We start from the raw sequence: 25037 nt of genomic DNA on the forward strand, positions 1-25037 counted from the left end.
AGATACTGGACCAAATTATTAAACAATCAATTTTTAAGCATCTTGAAGACAATAGGGGTAATAAGTAATAGCATGGATTTATGAAGACCAAATCAATGCAAACCAACCTATTTTTCTTGTTTGACAAGGTTGCCGTCCTAGTGGTTGGGGGGATGCTGCTGCATATGTAATATATCTTGATTTTAGCAAGACTTTTGATTTGCTTTAGTAAGGCATATTGCACTCTCATAAGCAAACTAGGGAAATGTGGTTTAGATAAAATTCCTATAAGATGGGTGAACAACTGGTTGAAAGACTGTACTCCGAGTACTGTTGTTATCAATGGTTCTCTGTCAAACTGGGAGGACGTATCTAGTGGAATCCCACAGCGGTCTGTCCCAGTCCATCACTATTCAATACTTTCATTAATAACTTGTGTGACTGGATGTACACGCACGCGCACACAAGGTGAAGCCTGGAAGCCTTGGAACCGCTGTGCCCCCAAACCATTCAGCTGGGTTGGCCTCCCACACTGCTCTGCTCAGGATACCCAGCCAGCCTCCCAAGACCGTTACCACCCAACATGACAGCAGGTGGTGCCACACCTCCAACTGAGTCACTTGAGGGCTTTACCTAAGCCACTCATGGACCGACAATATAGGCACCACCCAATTGCCCAGTTCCCCAGCTTTGCAGCGCTATTGGAGTATAAACTGAGAATTGTACCATCTTGCACTGCACAGAGGTCTGTACGGTGCAGGCTCATTAAATTAGTCTGCTTCCCCCGCGATGCAGGAAAAATATGCAACAGCCTCTGTTACCAGAGCTAAGATTTCCAAACACTTCACTCAAAGACACATTGGTTAAGATAAAACATAACACAAGTTTATTAGCTACAGAAAGAGAGATTTTAAGTTGTTATAAATGATAAATAGATCAAAAGCAGGTTACCTAGGAAATTAAACAAAACCACAATCTAAGTCTCTCACAAACGAGATAGGATTTGAATCAGCAATATCTCACCCTGACTGAGGTTTTAGCTTCCTTCCACAGGCAGGGCTTTCTTCATTCCCACCTGGGGCCCCCTTCCCTAGTTAAGTCTTTGTTCCTCCGGTGTTTCCAGGTGGTGTTTTGTAGGGGAGTGAGTCCTAGTCATCATGTCACTTCCTCCTAGCCATATAGTTTTTCCATATGGCTTGCACCCCTTTGCTCCAAGCTAGGTTCCCAGCCCAGTTTGTGAAAAACTACAGATACCAAAATGGAGTTTAGTATCATGTGATTTGGTCACAAGCCATTACATGCTCCCGATGAGTCATGACAGGCATTATATTGACTGAAGCTTCCACAGGTGAGAATAAGCTCGTCCACTGTCTTTGTTGAGCACTGTCTAGCTTCTTAGTTGTTGTACTTGAAAGGTTAGTTGTGGGTATTTCCAACTTCACAATATCTTTCAGTAACACATCACAAAACTTCATAACCTTGGATGCAATAACAGCACATACAATCCAACAGGATATTAACATTCACCAGATCGAGACTTTAGAATACCTTACAAGGCATACTTTGTACAAAACATAAGATAATTACATCACCATGGTAAATATGGGATACTTTGGAGTGCAGAATGTCACAGTTTGAATAATGAAGTAGAGATTATGCTTATAAAATGTGTGTATGACACGAAGATGGGAGGGGTTGTGAGTACTTTACAGGGCAGGACTAGAATTCAAAATGACCTTAACAAATTAGAGCATGGTCTGAATCACAAGATGATGATAAATAAAAACAAGAGTAAAGTATTCTAGTTAAAAAGAAAAAATGAAATGCACAGCTACAAAATGAGGAATAACTGGCTAGGCGGTGGTATTGCTGAAAAGGACCTAGGGGTTATGATGGATCACAAATTGAATATGAGTCGTCAATGTGATGCAGCTGTGAAAAGGCTAATATTCTGGGATGTATTAATGCAAGTGGTATATATGAAATAACAGGAGGTAGTTGTCCCAGTCTACTTGGCACTGGCGAGGCCTCAGCTAAAGTAGGGTATCCACTTCTGGGTACCACACTGTAAGAACGATGTGAACAAATTGGAGAGTGTCCAGCAGAGAGCAACAAAATGGTAAAAGGTTTAGAAAAGCTGGTAATGTTTAGTCTTGAGAAAAGAAAACTGAAGGGGGACATGAGAACAGACTTCAAGTATATTAAGGGCTATTATAAAGAGGATGGTGATCAATTGTTCTCTGTATCCACTGAAGGTAGGACAAGCAGTAATGTTAATGCTGAATCTGCAATAGGAGAGATTTAGGTTAGATATTAGGAAAAACTATTCTAACTATAAGGATAGTTAAGCACTGGCATAAGTTGCCACTTGAGATTGTGGAATCCCCATCATTGAAGATTTTTAAGACCAGGTTGGACAGATACAGTAACTCTTCACTTAAAGTCATCCCGGTTAACGTTGTTTTGTTGTTATGTTGCTGATCAATTAGGAAACATGGTCACCCAGCAGGCTATCAATTGCTGGCAGTTCAGTTGTCCTTCCTCCCACTGCCCTGTGCTGCTCCTGCCCTCTGCCTTGGAACTGCTCCCCAGAGCCTCCTGCTTGGTGTGTCTGTGTGTGTGTGTCTGTGTGTGTAAAAGATTGGGTAATGTAAGGGTGTCTCCCTCCCCCCTTCTCTTGCACCCCACTTACCCCATCTTCCATAGAGCAGGGGACACACACGACAGGGCTCAGGACAGAGGAAGCTTCCTGGCTGCAGCTGCCATCTCAGCTTGCGATCTACTTAACAAGGCAATGTATTTAGAGTGAGGTCAGCATACTTAAAGGGGCAATGCGCATCACTCTCTCACACATGGTGTGTGTCTCTGTCTCTGCCTGCCATGCTGTCTCCCCTCCCTCCTTTTGTGCTGCCTTGTAGAGTGTGAGGTTACATTACCAATGAGTTAATCCTTGAGGGCTCAGCCAATTGCTAGTTCATCATTTAGCAGTAAAGTATTCCCTGGGAAATATCCCACCCTGTGACTTCACCACCTCAACCAAGCTTCACAATCATCATTGCTGTGTACCAGTATTAAATTGTTCATTTAAACCTTATACTGTGTGTGTGTGTGTGTGTGTTTATATAGTCTTTTGTCTGGTAAACAAAATTTTCCCTGGAACCTAACCCCCCCATTTACATTAATTCTTATGGGGAAATTGGATTTGCTTAACATCGTTTCACTTAAAGTTGCATTTTTTAGGAACATAACTACAGTGTTAAGCGAGGAATTACTGTACCTGTCAGGGATGGTCTTGATATACTTGGTCTTGCCTCAGCATAGGAAACTGGACTAGATGACTTTATGAAGTGCCTTCCAGCCCTGCATTTCTATGATTCTATGAAATACCAATTAAGTCCTTTCCCCACGGGGATACCATGTTTATGGATAGTTTTGATCCAAAGACAAATAAGTCCTAACAACAGTACCAAGAATATGTCTCTATATGTTGCTATTGAAGTAACAGGTTTTTTTGAATGTTGGTCTAGTTGATACCAAGTTGCTATCATAGAAGATTAGGGTTGGAAGAGACCTCAGAAGGTCATCTAGTCCAACTCCCTGCTCAAAGCAGGACTAATCCCCAGACAGATTTTTACCCTAGTTCCCTAAATGGCCCCCTCAAGGATTGAACTTGCAACCCTGGGTTTAGCAGGCCAGTGCTCAAACCTTTGAGCTATCCCTCCCCCAATCATTAGCTATCATTAGGTATGGTTAGTGATCAGCAATTCTATCATCAGTATCATGGGTATGATATCAATATCCATAAAGTCCTCCTTTCCAGACTACTAGATCTCCTGCCTGAAAGATGAGGCACAAGTCTCCATCCAGGTTTGAAGTTCTCTGACAAACATCTTGAGTCCAGATTGCTTGATCTCTTGATTGAGTCTTATTCTAAGATCTAAAAGATGCTAATGAAAAGCAGCAGTTTTTGATCAGTCAAATCTTCTCTGTAGCTTGAAAGAAATCTTCCATCTGGGCATCTCCTAACTGGATGGACCTGATTAATTCCTGAACTATTATTGTACATTATTTAAAAGAAGATGCCTTCATGACAGCTCAGATAGTTCCAGAGATACAAGCCTAATTATCTCCGTTAAGTTGCATTCTTACAGAACAGGTGATCTTGTCAATATTTCCATCTCAGCAGTCTAAAATGTAAGAGATTTGCATCTCTTTCAGACCACTAGGATGTCTGTACATCCTTTGGCATCACCTACATTCAGAATGAGAGGTATCATACTTTGCATACTCAGAACTTTGTCATTATTTATACCAGGGCAGAGCTTATTTACTAGTTCTCCAATCCCTTGGAGAAATGGAGCTGACATGAGGAGCTAATGTATCATAGTGCAAAAGTTGCCCATCTAATGTGCTATGTTTCACAATTATTGGGACCTGACAGGGCTTTGACTTACTGGACAAATGTAGCCTCCATGGTATGCCTTGACATAATCTCCATTGCATCATGTTGCATGATTGATACTGGAGCTATATATGCTTTTAGCAAAAATGTTTCTTCGTTAACTTTGTTTCGGGAGAGCAAGATCAATGGTTTCTATTCACTCTTGATGCTTGTTTATCTAGAAGTCCTCAGCTTACTTTCCTGGGGGATGAACTGCTTGCTAAATTCCCACAAGTGAGAACATGCAGAGGCCACTTGAACAAATGAAGATTATTTACCTGTACCCGGTTTTCTTCCAGATGAGCCTCTGCATATTTACATTCCCTACCCGCTTTCCCTACTACTTCAGTCTCATGTTAGGAATTCTGGAATTAGTGGGAGAGACTGAGAGGTGGTCAGGACCATTCCCCCTTTTATACTGTCAGAACCTTCCAGGATGGAAGAGAGAGGGAGGGGCAAGTGGCCCCAGTGAACAGTGCTTTCCAGAACGTTCTGGAAGCTCGCATCACAGGCACCTTGATCCCACAAGTATGAATATGTAAAGGCTCATCTCAAAGAGCTCTGGTTATAGGTAAGTAACCTTTATTTCTTTCTTGATTTAAGAATATTTGAGCAGTAGGAGAGTTCAAAGTTGCCTGTTTTTGTTTTGTTTTGTTTTGTCATTAAGTAGAAATCAAACTTTTTTAAAGATCTAAAAGTGACTGCAAGGATTTGTTTGTCAGAAGAGTAAAATTAGAATTATAAATTCAGAAATTAGTCATTTTCCATCTTGCTTTCAGTAGTAAAGGATGGTTCTCTATGGTCCATAAAACAACAGGCCTGGGTAGTGTCAATAGAGCTCGTACAAGGCAGGGTGTTATAGAAGCAGCTGGTCTACCACATTTTTAATTTGATGGCACTACAGTTTATTTTTCAGCCTCAGATTGGGTGCAATTGCTAATCTGTCTGGTGTGTTTTCATCTTGTACAGGACCCTATAAAAGCATGTCTGTCTCCCTTTGGGATTCTCTTGCTTTTCAGGTAACACAATAGCAATTAAATTTGACAGTGAAGCTGTAATGAAATTGTATGCACTACTTCTTAATTTGAGATGAGCTTCAGTGCTTCATTATTTAATGCGAGTCAAGCAAAGAGATCTCATTAAATAAGGCTCCTGTACATATTTAATATGACAGGGATGTGGAATCTACTCCTTTTTGTAGTAAGATGTGTGGGCTCTAATTTCATAACATATATGATTAGTTGAATTAATATATCACCGAATCGTCTGTAAATACAATTATTTTAAATGTACGTACTTACTAAGGTGCTTAGAACTGTTCTTCATTATCTTAACTCATGAGAATCTTTTTCTCTGCTAAGTTTTATTTTTCCATCATGGATTTTTCTGCACTATGTTTTTAATAAAAGTGAAATTAAGACATCTCTAGGGTCTTTCTTAATCCTCCCTTGTCTTCTGCCTCAAAACCAAAACAAAAAAATCCCTCCTTAAGTTTATAATTTTGTAGGCAAAAACATTTAGTATATCAGTGTATTCAATAATACTAGGATACCTTTTGTATCAAAGTGCAGCTGTAAAGCATAGATTTGATTAATATTTTGGATATTTTAATTTCTCAGCAATAGTGACAATTGGAAAAACAAGATGTTCTTTGGGTCAGGGACCATATTTTTGTTGTGTCTCTGTACAGCATCTGATCCATGCTCAAGGCCACTAGGCATAACCACAATGCAGATAATTATAAAATATCCAAAATATTTATAGAGCTTGGAAGATATTGAATATCAGGCTAAAATAATTGTGAGGAAAGTCACATTTTGTGTCCTGTGATGGTGTCCATTGTCCATGGCCTAGCCTATATTTCATATTGGAGTTGAGCTATTTGAAAAAGTGTATTTCTTCAATAAAATTAGGGCCTGCTATCACTTACTAAGCTACGTCTACACTACAGGATAAATTCGAATTAGCTTAAACCGATCTTATAAAACAGGTATTATAAAGTCGATTGTGCGCATCCACACTAGGCACATTAATTCGGTGGTGTGCGTCCATGGTCCGAGGCTAGTATCGATTTCTGGAGCAGTGCTCTGTGGGTAGCTACAGTAAAATAATGAGGCCAATAATGTCGATTTCCATCTACACTAACACTATTCCAATATAGTAATATCGATTTTAGCATTACTCCTCGTTTTGTAGGAGTACAGAAATCGATTTAAAGAGCCCTTTAAATCGCTATAAAGAGCAGTGTAGTATGGACGGGTGCGGAGTTAAATCGATTTAACGCTGTTAAAATCGGTTTAACAGCGTAGCGTAGACCAGACCTAAAAGGAATATTGACCCACTGGTGCCTGATAGAATGTTTTTCAGAGTTTTCCATCTGGAAGCAGCTCTGTGTCTTCTAGATATTCTGGTTTATTTTTGTTTTAAGGGACCTGTGCATGAGTATCAAGACCTGTGTTGCTAAGAAGTTCATACGATCTTGTTGCTTAATCTTCTTCATAGCAACTAATTATGATTATTTGGCACCGAAAGTGGGCTAGGTGCCTGCTTCAAAGACTTTATACCGTAAATGAAATAAATAAGGAAGACAAAACAAAGCGGTTGGGAGGGGTTGTTGGGTACATGGTAATGATGCAACAGAGGATTTTGACTTCTCATGGGAATTGTGCAGCAGGGGCAGCTGATGTTCCTGTGTTTATGCAGCTGTTCATAGTAACAAGGAAAAGAGGAAGAGGAGATACTGTGCCAGGATATGAAGAACTAGCTCGGAACACAATGTTTTTCAAAACTTTGTGTTACATCATCAAATCTTAAAGATTCAAAGCACTTCCTCAAAATAAGGTTCTCCAGACAATACAAGAAATATGACAACGTTAATTAATGAGAGTTGGAACTGGTGAGGGAAGGGGACTGTTGGTGTCCTTGGTTTTTATGGGAAATGAAATATACCCTTAAGCATTGTTAAGGTGGGAAAGTGTGGGGTGAAGTCATAAGGCAATTCAGATATTTCCCCGTTTGAGAGTCAAGTTAAGCAGAAGGTGCCTGTCAGGAAAGATTTCAAAACATGTGCTTATAGGTATTTGCAGTTGACCCATGATATACACTACCAGTAATCAGGCATGTCTAAATAAGGACTGAAACGGATCCTTTGCACCTCAGGCCAGCAAGAAGTAGCGAAGGCTATGGTGGCAGTGGTTCAAGAGTAGCCTTTAGTGAACACAACTAGGTTGTGCTTGAAGTGATGTTGAGTCTCTGAATGGATTTGTTTCTACCCTCCTCACCTGTTCTTTGAGGGAGGATCACAGTATGATGAGGCCAAGACAGAATGAAGCACAGAAGGAGAAGTTAGGGGGAGGGTCCTAGAAGAGCTTTTGTCCCCACCTTACAATGTACCTGTTCGCATTGTTGACCTGCTCAGTTGGTATATACATAACTGTTGTTCGTGTATCTGACAGAGAAATGAAGGGGATCTTTTTCATCGACTATGGCACATAATGAATGAAATCCTGGACCTGAGAAGGCAGGTGCTTGTTGGCCATCTCACCCATGACCGGATGAAGGATGTAAAACGGCATATCACTGCTCGCCTAGATTGGGGCAATGAGTGAGTAAGAGTTTAATAATAGAAACAGTTACCGTAACCCAGTCATAATAAATGAATCACTGTGCCACAATTGTATGCTCATGGTAACGTGTTAAAATAAAGAACTGGTTTGTGGCAGAAGTGCTGAGTCTGATGTCAGCATTTTCTGAGGACTCCTCCCCTCCCATCAGTTCTCTTCTGCAAGAGGAGTGGATTTGAACCAGCACATTCTACACTTTGAAAATAAATGATTCATAGCTTTTCTTTATTTAAAAAAATAAAAATAAAATAAAACAAAAAAAAAAACCCCACGAATATTTGCTTCATGTTGCCATTTACCTAGCAATCCTAGAAATATAGGGTTAGCAGGGATCTTGAGGTGAGAGGTGACTTCCTTTTTAACACCTTATCAATACATGCAGGGTCATATCTTTAAATGGTATAAATCAGCATATGCTGATTGATGCCAGATGAGGTTTTGGTCCAAGATTTTTACTTTGATTCTGTCATGGGTCAGTTTTTACCTGGGCAGCTTCAAAATATATTAAGAAACAAACAAAAATTATTAAAGAAAACCCATTAGATGCCTGCATTTTGCTTTCACCTGAATATTTATTTAGGAGCACTCAGTAAGTCATATATGCTGTCATTGTTTTGATAGCAAACAAGTATTTTTCTGCCTTTTTATTTAGCTAAACTCATACCATATCAAAGGCTTTCACTTCACTGTTACTAACTGCATAACAACATCATGAATTCTAGAAATAAAAATGAATAGCTTAAAGTTTTGATGTTGAATGTGGCTTTAACTTTTCCAGATACAGTTCATGCTGATCTTAACACTATCTTGCACAGTTTGAAAGGCCAGCAAGCTCATCTCTATTCCAGACACGCTGTACGTAGGAAAAGTAAACACAATAGGCTACTCTCGACTCAATATTACTTTTGAAAATAGCAGCACAGATTAAAAGCACATTGGCGCTTGCATTCAGAATCAAGACTTACTTGATTCTTGTAGCTGGCAATGGGGCATAAGGCTCTTGTGACTCTTTTCTAGAGAAGTGCCAACTGTTGTCTCCTGGCTTGGACCATGTTTGGCAGCTGAACAGCACAGATGCCAGAAGATGAAGTGTATTCCTAGAGTGATGACATCTGTATATGTATCTAGCTTTTTCCTCTAGCTTTGCAGCATGATTTTGAAAAGCTGAGATTGTGGAGGAGAGGAAAGAAGACAGACTGCACTGAGATTAACCTGCAGCTGACCTGTCATACATTACTCGTCTTTTGCTCTGTCTTAATTACAATTACTTTCTAGCCTGATTTTTTTTTTTTTTGGAAGTGGTGAACCACATGTACTCCTGTTAAAGTCAACAGGAGCTGTGACTGCTCAACACCTCTGAAAATCAGGCCACTCGTTTCTGAAGCGGTGTGTCACTACCAAACCTGGACTAGATTTGAACCAGTGACTTAAAAGTCTAAAGCTCCATATTTCGTTATCAGAACTTAAGCCTTCTGGTTACACCTATCTTCTTTCTTTTCATATTTAGCCTCTTTAGAATCATTATCTCTATTTGAAAGCTAAAAAGTTTGATTTATTAGCTTGAATACTTAGGGAAAATTAGGGAAAATTAAGACTTTGCCAACAGAGGGTTCGTTGTGAGGGCAAGGACACAGCACACACATTCAGAGGCAGATTTATAATTTGGATGCAGGTTTGGGGAGAGCAAGTCAGGGACCAGCTATAACAACTATCGGAAGGACCAGCCTCAGAGGAGGCAAGATGAGGGTAGGGTTGTAGCATCGCTTCACTTCCCCTTCACTTCATATCAGTAGGCCTACTGCTATACCTGTGCAACAGCGGTTCCAAATCCTGCTGACCAATATCCTTGTGTAGGTGTAGCCAGTGGAAAAGACCTGCGGTATGGCCACAGCTCGCCAGGTCAGCAGACTCAGGCTCGTGGGGTTGGGGCTGTGGGGCTAAAAATTGCTGTGTAGACATTCAGGCTTCAACCTGGCAGGGTCCCAGAGCTCAGGCTCGAGCTCAGACCCAAATGTCTACACAGCAATTTTTCAGCCCCAGGGCCTGAGCCAGCTGACCCAGGCCAGCCATGGGCTTCTTAGCTCGGTGTAGATGTGCCCCCGTGACCTCCATAATAAGCCTAACTGAACCCATGGTTTTGTATTTCAGTGATGTGTGTACATAATTCGCATTAATGACAGAAACCCTTTATGCGAGTGGACATAAGTCACTGTGTTTGTCCCCCACACTCCTTTTCTTACCAACAAGGGTAGTACTTCACATTTATATTGTAATGGGTGATGGAGAAAGAACTCTGAATTCCATTTCACTTGACAATACTTCATTTGTTCTTGAAAATCTTCCAAACCTTTTAAATGTAAGTGAATCTTGTCTTCCTTCCATAAGGGCGCCTTCAACTTTCATTATTGAACTTTGCAGCCATTTCAGTCTCTATAAGATCTCTTATGCCTTAGGGTTTATTGATTACTTAATATTGCAATATGTGAGAAGTTAAATTTCCATTGAGTGTAAGAGTACGATGAATAATGCTTTTTAGTTTTCTCTAAATGCCAGATTAACGTGTAGTTTAAGACCTTAAATAGAATAAAGTTGTGTAAAATACAGCATTTTTTTTTGTTTTTAAAAAACATTTATTACAAACTAGTAAGTCCACAGAAAACATAACCAGGCAACATTTTGTATGGCAATGCTAGATCTACTTAATAGTTAGTATATGAATAAAATGAAAAACTTCACACAGTGGTCACAATTAAAACATTTCTGTGGTTTGAGAGATATTAACATTTCTCATTTTAAGTACAGGGAATAGCTGACAAACTGGAATAATCTTTTAAATACAGCCACTGTATATGATTATATCTTGCTTCAGATTGAGAATTTTTTTGTCAGTATATTTTTTGCTAGTAGATACCAATGTTCCGGTAAAACAGTGATTTTTTTTTCCTGCCGCATATAAACAAATTTTTAAAATATGAACTCCCATTAATTAGTCAAAAAAACATTGGTGATAACCTGGATGTGCCACAACCTTTCATTGCTATTTTTTCCTCTGTAAGGGTAACAGATTTTAGTACTTTCTGCTCTGTTGTCTGACAAAATGTGTACTTTAAAACATCTTCCAATGGATATTATTCTTAAGGAAACCACCTGCTTTGGAGAGTGAATGTGTGTATGTTTTCTTTCATTAACTGGAAAAAAGATAGAAATGAGTAAAAGTGTGTTAGTTATATAAATTCTTTTATTTTCAGTTTTCCCCAGTGCGCATGAAAATTGTTGCTATTCCCAACAGAGCCAGCCCTGGATGCTTTGAAAGTACACTAGCTGTGAAATAAAATGTTGGGACAGATTTGTAGGCGGTCAGACCTGGTAGTCAGAATTTGACTGCCAGAGTCAAGGGGCAAAACAGGATCAAAACAAGGAACCAAGGCCAAACATCGGAACCAAAGTTAGAGTCCAAATGCCAGAGCCAAGGGTCGAGACAGAGTCAGAGCCAGGAATCAGAGCCAAGGGTGAGAACTAGATTACCAGGAGTCAGGGAAAGCAAGAGCCTGGATGATTCTGAGGCAGCAGTAAGAATGAGACAGGATTTTTTTCTGTTTATTTAGGTTTCCATCTGACTTGACATTACAAGTCACCTGGAAGTGTGCTATTTGCACAAGAGTTGGCCTGGAGGCATGAAATATAAATTAACAATATTATGTAATACTAAAAGCTGTGGTGGAACGTATCCCAGTGTAAATGTTACACAGCAAAAGGGAGGGAGAAGTTATCAACTAACTTATAACTAATTAGGTAACTAGACAAAATGGTTTGTAAAAAATATTAGTGGCTGGTTGGAATCCATGCACGATATTAGACACGCTGTTTCCATCAAAATTCTAATATGGGGGAAACAATGAGTTCAAAATATGCACAAGCAAATATGGAAAGTAAGAGAATCCTTAAATATAATTTTTTCATGTGCCCTGGAATCTCTCTCCATTATTTCCATATTCTCCTTTACAGGCAATTGGGGCTAGACTTGGTTCCAAGAAAAGAATATGCTATGGTGGATCCTGACGAGATCAGTATTACAGAACTCTATAGGCTGGTAAGTAGATGGCAACTGTGCTTTCCCGGGGCACCCAGGGTTGCGAGAGCCCTTGCTACCGCTTACCCTTAGCATGAGAAACCCTTGTCTGTGCCTGGTGGGGTCAGCTTCCCAAATCCACTGGACATGGGCAACACAAGGACTCCCCTCTAGGCCTATGCGTGCCCTGCTGTCACTCCACAGGTTAGCAACTGGCACACTCCAGCGCTTGAGCCCTCCAAGCGTGTACCTGGAGCATCCTGCCCTATGTCTATTGGACACTTGCAGTGTTTACGGATTCACTGTTTCCAAAGAAGCAGTATGCGCCAGCTTACCAGTTCCACTTCAGATCACTGCCCTGTTGTGAACATATCAAAGCACTTACTTTATTTCACTATAAACATATCTAAGTTTATTTAACAAAGCTAGAGATTCAAGTAGTAGCAAATAGAAATATTGGGAACAAATGGTTACATAATAAATAAAATCATAACTTGCATTCTAGACTTAAGACTTAATTAACAAGATACTCTTGTGCAGGGGTCAGCAATGTGTCTGTACACAGATGCAAGTGTCCACTGTAAAAAATTGGAGGTTCATGGAGGGCACTCATGGGTGGGTGCCCGCAAGCAGGTATCTGTCCCTGCTGTTGCTGACAAAGGGATGGCCAGGCAGCTCCGCACGCTGCCTACGTTCCTCCCTCCCCGAGTGCTGACTCCACGACTCCTGCCCATTGGCTGGGATCTGCGGCTTATGGGAGCTGCGGGGGCAGCACTTGCAGATGGAGCAGTATGCAGAGCTGCCTGGCCATGCCTCCACGTAGGAGCTGGAGGAGGGAAATGGCGCTACTTCTGGGAGCTACTTGAGGTAAGTGCTGCATGGAACTTGCATAACCCCCACCTTCCTGCCCCAGCCCTGATCCCCCTCCCACCCTCCGAGCCCCTTGGTCCCAACGTGGAGCACCCTCCTACACCCCAAATCCATCAGCTCCACCCCAGAGCCTACACCCCTAGCTGGAGCCCTCACCTCCCTCCCCACCCCAACACTCTGCCCCACCGTGGAGCCCCCTCCGGCACTGTACACCTTCAGTCTCAGCCCAGAGTCCGCTCCTGCACCCTAAATCCCTCATCCGCAGACCCACACAAGAGCCTGCACCCCCAGCTGAAGTTCTCCCACACCCCCACACACATCCCAACCCCCTGCNCAGCCCTGAGCCTTCTCCCGCACCCCCACCCTGAGTGCCCTCCAGCACCTAACTCCCTCCCAAATCCCGCACCCCAGCCCAGAGCCCCCTCGCCGCCACTCCAATGTCCGTCACTAAGTCAAGTAATTTCGTCAGGTGTCTGTCACACAACATGGTGGTGCTGACCCTTGCTCTTGTGTCTTGTAGAGTAATGCTCACCCAAAATCCTTGCAGTGATTTATAGCCTGGCTGGCTGTGACCCTGTTTTCATGAGAAAAAACTCTGTCAGTTTGTCTCCTCCAAGGACTCTGTGTATCCCCTTGTACTCCAAGAAAAAACACATTCCTTTGTTTTTATTTATAAACCAGATACCCCATCCCTTGCTGTTGGTTTATTCCTATACATTTTGTCTCTTGTAGATTTCGCAATCTCTCAGCCCACCCTGGCTCCGTATGCAGTATGCATTTTGAGGTGTATAATACACAAAAGTCCAGACAGGGAGATAGTTGTCTACTACCTCCTGTCTGAAAGAAACATTTTCAAGGTGTGTCGCTTCCTGGTGACTGCCTTAATTCCAGGACCTTAAGAACATAATTTTTAGTATAGATACATAACTCCTTAAATATTATCCATATATACATTTCACAATGATCATGGTGACCAGTGGGCTATTGGCTCTCGGTAGAGATTTCACATTCCACCCTTTGGTGGACTGTTATGTAGATATCGCTCCCAGAGGATCTCTATAAAACCCGATGCACTTCCTGTGTCCTATGAGAGTTCAAAATAAAATAAAAAAATCTAATATCTGGGTCAGTATATTTCTATTGATAACATAATGGAATTTGTCTGGATATCCGAAATTTCTTTGGGGCTATTTTGATTAGTCTGTAGTTCTGAAAGATGCTTTCATTTGAGTTAAACTTTCCACTGACAGTGTGTGTGTATGTGTGCGCGCTCACTCCACATGTTATATGGATTTGATATATCATCAGTAAAACCATTACAGTTCTGGGATGGTTCCATAAAAACTTAATCATGAATAAAAGCATACGAGATGCTTTCTTTACTACTGTAACTGGGTCCTTAGTTGCATTAGTCTATGCCAAGATTAATAGAATTGTAATAACATATCCATTGTATGAGTATTGTCACTCTTAATCATATTGGGTTGTGGGGTCTCTTCAGCTAATATAACAACATGGATGTCAATAAAACTGTACGAGACAATGCTCCTTTCGGCTTCTCTGGACACACAATGATCCATTTTATTTTACGGGAAATTATCATAAATATTTTTCAAGGGGCCTGATCCATATAAACTCCATTGAAGTGAATGGAAAGACTCCAATTGAGTTCAGTAGGATTTGGATATGACCTATGGTAATGTTAAATTGCTACAGTAATATAGAACAGAGTCTTATCTGCTTAAGTTTAAAAACTTTTTTTAAACTAAGTTTTAGTCTTGTTAACACAAATGTATTTGAATAATTAACCTGGACCATAGAATAAAGCACAGAAGAGAAGATTGGGCCTATACAAATGTGAGCTGGCATATTTACATTTGCTAATATTCTTTTTTTACTATACATTCTGATTGTCATTTGACTTGACATTACAGATCACCTGTTTCATAGTGGTGTCAGTTAAGTATTTGGGTTACGTGTTGAAAACACGGGGTTAGTCTTTCTCAAAGTTCAAAATTGTATGTAGTATTACAGAATCATATTTGGACACTAAATATGAAATATTTTTCTAATTATGTTGAAAGGAAACTAATCAAGTGAAGAAAAATGAAAAATACAATTCAGTGGAAAAGCTCTGACTACTTCATAAGATTAGCTAAATTAGATAAGAAGAATAAAAGAAATAGTTAGATATTGCTAACATGGGCAACCTTAGTAAAATTAGTAATCAGCTAAGAAACATAAATTTTAAAAATAAAGGAGAGAAAAGCAAAAGATGTTAGCTTACACTGAGAATTAAGTACTGTGGAAGTGTCAGCATTTAAAATGGTTTCTTTTAATCAAAATGTAAGAGACGGAAATAGTACTACTTGATTTTTTCATTTTTTTTTTTATCCTGAGTTCCATTAAAATGGTCAAACTATAAACTGATAAATGAGGTTATTAAGGAAAAAAACAACTGACCTAAAGAGCAGTCTGGCACAGATTATGCTATGTGGAAGTGAACCTTTTGCTTTTAGAATAATAACTACAAAGCAACTGTATAGTTTATTTTAAAGCTTTTTCAGGAGCAATTCTTTAAACCAGATTTTAAATAAAGTGTGGGTACATACCTGCTTAAGGTGGTTTTGGGTTCTGGTGGTTAGAAGAAGGAGCTAGAAGGTTGGGGTTAATAGATCTAACAGTCCCAATTGAGCCAGTGGGTAACCCTGATTAAGTCACACCAGCACCTTGTGCCTCTTATCTGGGAAATAGATGAAAATCAGTTGGCTCATTGCAGAACAGGTGCTACATCTGAAATGAGGGATTTGGGATTAAGAAATTACCCCACATTTAGAATTTTTAACTAGTACTATGTTTAATGTATTAGGCTTTTTTATAAATATTTGAACCTGCTGATACATGTGGTTGTTGCTGATGCTAATATGTAGATGGAGCATCGTCATCGAAAGAAAGACACTCCTATCCCAGCAAGCAGCCACCATCTTTTTGTGCAGATGAAGAGTCTGATGTGCTCCAATCTGGGAGAGGAACTGGAAGTCATCTTCTCACTGTTTGATAGTAAAGAGAATCGACCAATCAGGTAATAACATCAGTTTTCATGTAAATATTTCAAAACCACAGTTCAGAAAGACTTAGATTAGTGTGTTCCATGAATCTTACATGATGGAGGTAGTGATACATATAGGACTCGTCCACACAGTGTGGCAGTGCTGACTAGAAATCACACCCCCATAAAGTGCACTGATGCATTACACCATGGGCACTGACTCTGTGGGTGCTCCTCATGGCCCCGCCCCTGTTCCAGCTCACCACCTCCGCCTCTGCCTCCTCCGTGAGCGTGCTGCCACATCCTGCTTCTCCCCCCTCCCTCCCAGCACTTGTGCCACAAAACAACTGTTTCGCAGGGCAGGGAGGGAGAGGGAATGAGGTGCGCTGGGGGAAGAGGCGGGGCTGGGGTGGGGATTTGGGGAAGAGGTTGGAATGGGGGTGGGGCCAGGGGCGAGGAAAGGGTGAGGTCGGGTGGGGGGGGCAAGCTTCCACCAGTGCCAGAGAAAGTTGACATCTATGCGTTACACATTAATTGGTCCATATACACCTTGCTGTTGTGCACTAGTTCAGGGGTTCCTTTTTCTTTCTGAGGCCCCCCGCCACGCTATAAAAACTCAGCCCACCTATGTCACAGTAATTGGATTTTTGCATATAAAAGCCAGGGCTGGCATTAGGGGGTAACAAGCATGGCAGTTGCCTGAGGCCCCATGCCTCATGGGCCCCCGCAAAGCTACCTTGCTAAGGCTTTAGCTTCAGTCCCAGGTGGCAGGTCTAAGGGCCCTGGGCTTCAGCCCCATGTGGTGGGGCTTCGGCTATCTGCCCAGGGTCCCAGTGAGTCTAACGCTCTCCCTACTTGGTAGACCCTGTTATGACATTGCAATCTATAGGATTTTATAAAAATATGCTAATGAGCAAATGTAAGGTAACTGGAATATGCTTCATGCAAAAGGTCTCTTGTAAGGTACCATTACAAAACTTGTAATCTACTGAGTGTGGTCACATCATATTTGTATAAATGTATCACTCTTGTAACTGAAACTAGAAATATGAAATATAACTCTGAGCACCTATTGTAATTATGTAAAGTGTGGGCCATTAATGGTTGTTTGGAATCTTGATGGCTCCCATCAACCAGGACAATTGACTGTGGATGGCTCTGTTTGCAGGGAAGCCTTCCTGTGAATCAGGCTGGGAGGAATGAAGGCTTGGGGTCTTACAGTGACATGTGATCATGTCACCTGAACTGGAATCCATCTTTAACCTGGGGGAAGGAACCCAAAGGAACAAAGGATTCCCGCCTTATGCAAAATATATATAAATGGGTGGAAGAGAACAAAGAGGGGGCCATCATGAGGAATCCCCTAGTTACCACCTAAGCTGGAACAAGAGCTGTACCAGGGAAAGTATTGTGCCCAGGCCTGGAAGGTGTCCAGTCTGAGGGTTTGCAGCAGGTTAGCAAGTCTAGCTCAAACCAGGCAGGTCACTCAAGTCCTAAGATGACGGGGCAGGATAGCAGGGGCAGAAGTAGTCTTGGCACATCAGGTGGCAGCTTTCATGGGGGATTCTGTGATCCAGTAGGTCACACTCATGAAATCTGCTTGCAGCACCCCCTGGGGGGCCCCAGACCTCTGGTTGAGAACCTCTGCCCCAGTTGATTTTCAGACTAATTAATGCACAACATGTTAGTGAAGTTTAGAAATCACAGCCCTGTAGCGTGCTGCACCCCACTGTGTAAACAAGCCCGTAGTTATATTTTCAGAAACAGGTATAGGATGGCCTTGGTTATTAGAGTAGCATTAATAACCTCTGTAATACTCGGAAATGAGACTCTTCCACACAGGGCTCCCCTCTCTATGCTCACATATGTTGAGTGTGGACAAAATCTTGTTGTGGGCAAGATGGGAGGAGCAAGAGTTGGGGGTAGAGCCATGGAAGTTTTGTACAGTGCTCACCCCCATCCTCTGCACTCCTTTGGACAGGAGAGAAAATAATGGGGGATAGGATCATGCTGCATTTTGTCCACACTCAACATATGTGAGCATAGGGAGGGGAGCCCGGTGTGAAAGAGTCTCAAGGGTCTGATCTGATAGGCAGTGTTTCGAGGACGCTGGGAATGTGAAATCATGAAATGCTTCCTGCTCTCCTGGGTACAGAGGGAGTGTAAGATAGAAGTGGGAAATGCCTTTCTGCAGAGAAGGAATTTTGAGACTAGATCTCAGGGTAGACAAATCTTAGGTAAGATGGGACAAGACCTCACAAAGTCACTGATATGGGATCATTAATAGGATGATAGTTGTTAGTAATGTAAAAGCAAATGGTGTTATATGAAATCTGTGAGAAGCTTTTCATTCATGGCCGAGGGAATGTTTTGGATCAAGTGGAAATCATTACAGAATTTGACAAAATGACATCTGACCATTTTTGGTAGAAAAAGGGCAAGGAGATGTCTGCCCGCTATTTTGGAGGGAAGCCACCTAGAATAAATTGATTCCTGTTGCTAGTGAAATCGCACAAACATTTGTTACCAGGATCAAAACTGCTAGGTACTATTATGTAATCCTAGACGACACATCTGACATTAGTCACCTAAAAAGTTTACTGTTGTATTGAGAATTGTGGCCATCTGTGAATAGGAGACATCAAGGAATATTTTTCTGGAATTCATTCCAGTGAATGGCAGAACAGATGAAGGGTTAATTGAGAGAGAGCTTCAGAACTTGAAGGAGCATAATTTAGGACTGCTGAAGGCAAGGGTATGGCAGGAGTAGTATGAAAAGGCAGTAACTGAAATGCTTTTGTGTGAGCATACGCAACTTCTAGGGTTATCTGCAACCCATGTGCCTGCATAATCTGAACCAGGTTGTTATTGACAGTCCATTCCTCAGAAATTATGGAGTTGCTCTATAGCTGTTTAGAGTAGCTTTACAATCCGTGCTTTCTCATCACCTCACTGGCAAATCTTAAAGCATGTTGCCATGACTCCAAAATAGCTTCCCGGAGCATGGTGGGAAAGTAGGGTGAACTCTGTGAAAGCAGTTTCCTATGCACTGAAGCATTTTTTGAGATGCACTACTAAAGAATGCTGAAAATATTGAAACCAGTAGAGCATGAACTCCTTGTAGATGTTGCCAAACTGGTAAATGAAATATCAGTCCTATACAATGTTCCCTCTGATTTGTTTTCCATCCATGTCGGAATGAATTTTGTTGTGTGCACCAATATTGAGGTAATGTGTGGATGTGCACCACCAGTAGAAACAAAAAAAACTAGATATAGTATATATTTTTTAAAAGTTATCATAGGGATAATTACTAGCATTTTAGAACTCACTACTCTAAGAATTAAATTTAAGTACTAGAGAGAAATAAAAATTATGACATGCATAGACCAGTCAAAAACTAAATAACTCACTTTGAATAAAATTACAGACAATATATGTGAATTGCAGGAAGTACCAAGAAGTAACAACAACAAAAAAAAGTATGTGTTGGGAGGTGAGTGTGAAAGACTGTGTATGAGAGAGACACAGAGACTCTGTGTGAGAGTGTGTGTGTGAGAGAGAGAGAGAGAGTGTGCACTAGCTGCTGGGGAGGTCTGAGAGGCTGTGCACTCACTCACCAGGCTCATTCAGACCTCAGATCGCTGCAGTTCCCCTGCTCCTGAGCCCTGTCCCCCTCCCCAGCTCTGCGGAGATGGGATACGTGGACAAGGGGGAGGGGGACACCCTGATATCAGCACCTCTCTCTCTCTCTCTCTCCCTGCTCTGCACAGCAAGTAGGAGGGGCCCAGGAGCAGCTGGCCAGGGGCTTCAAGGCAGAGGGCAGGAGCAACACCTCTGCAAGGCAGTGTGGGGAGGGGCACCTGAACACACAGGTATGCATGGCTCTGCTAATGAAGTGCGTGGCACTTGATTGACTCTTAGGTGGCTGCGTGACTGTGTAGCTTATAGGAAACACAGGTCCTACACATTCATTATGTGTGTAAAAGAATGGTATGATGTGCTTGTTGACCTGAACCATGTCTGCAAGGTATTTCAGAATGCTTTAACTAAGGCGTCTGTCTAATTCAGGCTTTTTTGTGCAAGTCGTGGTGTGTTAGAGGAAAAAACAGCGGAATCAATGCTGATCAACCTCCTGTTGATACTGTTACAGTAGTTAAGGAACTAGATTTATAATTTTAATTCCTTGAAACAAGAAAGAAAAGATCTTTGATTAGTTATGGCAGGATGAGAACATGCACGGTCCAGGACTTTAATTCAAAGTGGATTTCTACAGCATTAGCCTCACTTGTGTTTATAGCTACTTTCTGAATTCCAACAAAAATGTGGATTTTTCCTTACATCACATTATGCAGTAATCTTTCAGAAAATGTACTGAGAGTAAAGCAAAGGTCTCAAAATAAAATACCAGTAGACAAAACAAATGATCATTCTTACAAAGAAGTAGCAAAGTCTTGCTGAAATGATACAGGCCTCACCTTGATCAACAGTTTTCTTGTGAAGAATAGACTGCAGCAGGCTTATTTTCACACCTGTGGTGCACTGCATGTTTTCACATTTCTGCCTGTTAATATCGCTTCTCTAGAATGAAATTTGACAAACTTAAAATGATCAGTACCTATTTGAGGGCTTCAGCGAGCCAATAAAGACTCTCAGGACTTGACAGTAAAAGCAGTACAATATAAACTTTCCAAAAACCTTACCTATAATAGTCAGATAAAGGAATGTGTACCTAAAAACTGAGAGATCCCTCAGACAAGTGAAGACTGTGGCACCCTATGTGTGTACAAATGTCTGTCATGCAGATCAGTTTGCAACACATCCATGATATATTTGTTGCTGTTTTGCTAGGGCTGTGGAGTTATTTTTGTTTTTGTTTTTTAAATTGTATTAAAATTCAAAATCAAGGGAATTGGAACCTCTCAGGATTTGCTATTTTGATGAGTAGCACATATTAAAATAATTAAGTGACAGCTGTATAGAAATAGCAAAAGCCTTGTGAAACTGGAGTGAGTAGCAGTTGTAGGGATGTGCTTTTTGTCACAGCTGAAAACACTTTTTTGTAAATATTCCTTAAGACAAAACACCAAACTATTTTTGGGGTGTTTAAGAAATTATTTTCATAGCTGTGGAAATGGCACTACTTGCAGGGTGTTGCTGCTTATTGAGTTAGAAGACATTAAAGGCATTAGTGGAATTAAACTGTATTATAACCGCTACCTCCTGATAAATGGGCTCTCCTTTTTTTCATAATAGATGTGTGTGTGAATTTGATAGGAAGGGAAGATGCTTTCTGCTGTAAATAACTAATTCAGTGGGACTGTATGAAGGAAGAATCCCCGTTGTTATTATATTAGGTGGGTAAGGAGAGTGTCTTAGCCACTACTACCCTCCAGAAAGCATTAGAACCACATGATCTGTACAATGGAATGAAAACTACAGATGCACAGCACTGATGCCTTCTCTGTCAAAAACAAGGCTATATGCTAGCATAATTTTCTTGTTAGTAGCAGCCTGTGCACCTTGTGTTAACTGATACTCATTAATTAATTTCAGAGTAATGAGTAAATATATAATAGCATTTTGAAAAAAGTACTATTTGATACAAATTGTAAGTGCATAATTATAGGGAGACATTGGTAGTTGTTTAGTCATACAAATGTGAATATTTAATGATAGTGAAGTTGAGAAAGCATTTTAATTTTTTCTTTTTTACCAACTTCAGTAGATTTTAAGTATAATTTTGGAATCTTAAGTCCTGTTCCTATGAACACTTAGTCATATCCTTAGCTTTACTCATATAAAAAGTCTCACTGATTTCAGGGGGATTACTTGCTGAAATATAAGACTTTTACAGATTGGGGCCAATTACTCAGAGTTCAGTGAACTTAGTAGTAATAAAAAGTACATTAGCAAAGTACATTGATCTGTCATAAGAGACATGATCTACGCTAATCTCCTAAGTATGAAGTGCATGTTGAGGGATAATAGAAGAGAAATGGGTGTACTAATGGCAGTATATAGACCAGTCAGTGGTCCCCAACCTTTTTGTCTGGCGGGCACCAGACAAAGGACCACTGCGGCGGTGGAGCACCCTCCAAAATGCTGCCGAATTTCGGCGGCATTTCGGTGGCGACGGCTCTTGATGATGCCACTTGCCGTCGACAAGCGACGTCATCGAGCAGCATTGCCGCCGAAATTCGGGAGTGACGCCTCTCGATGACGTCACTTGTCAACGGCAAGCAGCGTCATCGAGAGGCGTCTCCGTCAAAATTCGGGGGTGACGCCTCTTGATGACATCACTTGTTGACGACTAGCAGCGTCATCGAGAGACGTCCCCACCGAAATGTCGCTGAAATTTGGCACCATTTCGGCGGGTGTTATCCTGGGGGCCAGGACCCAGGCGCCTGCGGGCACCCCATTGGGAACTGCTGATATAGACTATAACAGGGTTCAAAAAGAACTAGATAAATTCATTGAGCATAGGTCCATCAATGGCTATTAGCCAGGAAGGGCAGGGATGGTGTCCCTAGCCTCTGTTTTCCAGAAGCTGGGAATGGGTGACAGGGGATGGATCACTTGCTGATTACCTGTTCTGTTCATTTTGTCTGAAGCACCTGGCATTGGCCATTGTAGGAAGACAGGGTATTGGGCTAGATGGACCTTTGGTCTGACCCGGTATGGCTGTTCTTATGTCTAGTTTCATTCCCCAACTGGTTTGTCATTCATGCAGCACCCAACTCCCTTTCATATGGTTTGCAATATGTATGTATTTTTTAAAGTTCGTATTTTTCTCATAACCTGAAGATATGACAGACTGTATGTAACTGAAATACCAGTTTAAAAGAGTAGTCAGAGAAAATTATTGCCTTTAAAGTTTAACAGAAGGGGGTTGCTTTTTTTTATGGAACACATGATTTTTTTTATAAAATATTTTCTCCCTACACAAAATGTAGAGAATGTTATATCAGAAGTTTCATTTACCTGTACTTTGTGAGTAAATTTGATTAAAGAACATTAGGCTAGATTCTGTACAGTGGCAGAGATTTGCTGAGCACAGCAAGAATGAGTGGGAATTTAGGGAGTTGATTATAGCTCCTCTCTTCTCTGCCCCACTGCAACCTGGAGTACTTTAGAGCAGCCTCTAGTCTGCAAGCTTCCAGGTTGCTCTTAACTAGGCCAACTGGCATCAGTTCGCAAGGGGCTATCTTCCAGCTGAAAATAGATGGAGCATAGCATACTGCAGCTATACATTCCCTTTGCTCCCATGACATGCCCACTATATTGGGGCTTTAGAAGGCAGTGGCAGAAGAACTGACTGTCAGCTCTGTGTACACTGGAAATCCCCAGTTGGAGCAATGCAGTTGGTTTCCACTCCCTATGTGTCATCTGAGTGTCACAAAGGGAGCAGGACAACAAATCTCCCCCATTGTTCCTAACATTTTTTGATGCATAATTAAACAGAATTTTTTGTTGCATTTTACTAAGGGGGGAGAATACGTTGTCCCACTAGAAAGTTAAGTCAGGTTGATATTGCCTTATTTTTTCCACATAGTGAGTTGTGTTTTACAAGCTACAGTGTTAGTTATTTGCACATTTTTAAGCATTTTGACATAAATGGATAGGGTATATAATCTTAGACTTTGATACATTTTGATGTTTCGATCTTGTTGTAATCATGTTATTTCTGCAAAATTCACAACGGTTGATTTTTCTAATCCACAGTAGGTAGGATCTTTAAGTTTCAGAATACTGTTGGAAGGGTTTGATGTTAGCTTCTTTCTTTCCTTTGGGGATATTGAAGTGATTCATGATATCTCTGTAACATTTCTGTGCTTTGAAAATAAAAAACAAACAAACTTAGTAATATTGGGAAAAGGATGGTTTAATAAACTGAGTTTCATATTAAGGTGCGAGAAAGAGTTTATCCTCTGGCCATAGTGAAATTTAATTTTCCTCACAGTATTTTCGGAAGCAGACCAGATTTACAATCTAGCCTTTGCACTATGAAAGAGACTGTGGGGTTGTTCCCATGGCAGGGCTGACAGATTCTCACTGACACAAGTGTACGCTGGCAAGCAAGCCAAACCAAGCAATGGACAGAGAGAATAATGGTGTAAGAGCTTTAGTCATTGGCTTCATTTGGTAACAGAATCAAGTCCCACATGAATAAATAGGAAATCACCTCATGAAGATGATGCACTTCTACCTTGCGTATATATAGTCTCTGTTTGGATTTATATATAGAATGTTTACAAAGTACTTGAGAGTACCTGGATAAAGGGTGCGATACTGAGTGTATATTGTATACTGTATATACCATGGAAATTATTTTTATTTTATCAATGTTGAAATTTTGGTAATTTTTTAATGATTTAGTCATTGTCTGAGAGTTGTCTCATTTCAGTACCGTGGTTGTCAATGTATACATTTATGGGATTCACATCTTAACAGCTAAATGTGTCCTGAAATAATGGGTGGCTTCTCAGGGTCTAACCTGATTCATAGTTTATAAAACAGTTTGTGTACACACACACCCTGGACCCAGCAGAAGAGTGAAATTAAAACTATATTGATTCTCCATAACTTCTGGCTCGTACTACTTTGTTTACCTAGTCTTGAGTCAGTATTTTTAATCAGTCGTTCTTTTTCTATGTTGTATTTAATAAGGAAATATTGGCAAATCACTGATAACAATAGTTAGCATTTATATAGCACTTGTCATCTTCAAGCAACTTAACAAATATTAGCATACTAATTTTCCCAATGTACTCTGTGAGATAGATAACTAAAATTCTTACCATTTTATAGATGGGAGGGCCTGAGGTAAGAACATGTAAATTGAGTTGCCCAGGATCGGAGCAGGAGTCAGCGTCAGAACTTAAAAGTAGAATTCAGGAGAATCCTGGTTTCTAGTAATTTGAAGTGATCTCATCATGACAGTTGATTTGAAAATTGTTTTCCCATCCACCAAAATCTTTTGAGATTTCAAATATTTTCTCATTC

The 25037-nt window shown here is 40.8% G+C and overlaps 1 protein-coding gene across 1 annotated transcript in view; it reads left to right on the forward strand.

Annotated features, from left to right (window-relative positions):
• The window catches only part of DOCK4 (dedicator of cytokinesis 4), a 421428-nt gene that overhangs the window by 171373 nt on the left and 225018 nt on the right, over positions 1–25037 (forward strand). The window contains 3 exon segments of the mRNA XM_032782929.2: positions 7876–8024; positions 12049–12133; positions 15913–16064. Of these exon segments, the coding sequence (XP_032638820.1) occupies positions 7876–8024; positions 12049–12133; positions 15913–16064 (386 nt within the window).

Source organism: Chelonoidis abingdonii, chromosome 1 (assembly GCF_003597395.2).
Source record: "Chelonoidis abingdonii isolate Lonesome George chromosome 1, CheloAbing_2.0, whole genome shotgun sequence".
Taxonomy (NCBI): Eukaryota; Metazoa; Chordata; order Testudines; family Testudinidae; genus Chelonoidis; species Chelonoidis abingdonii.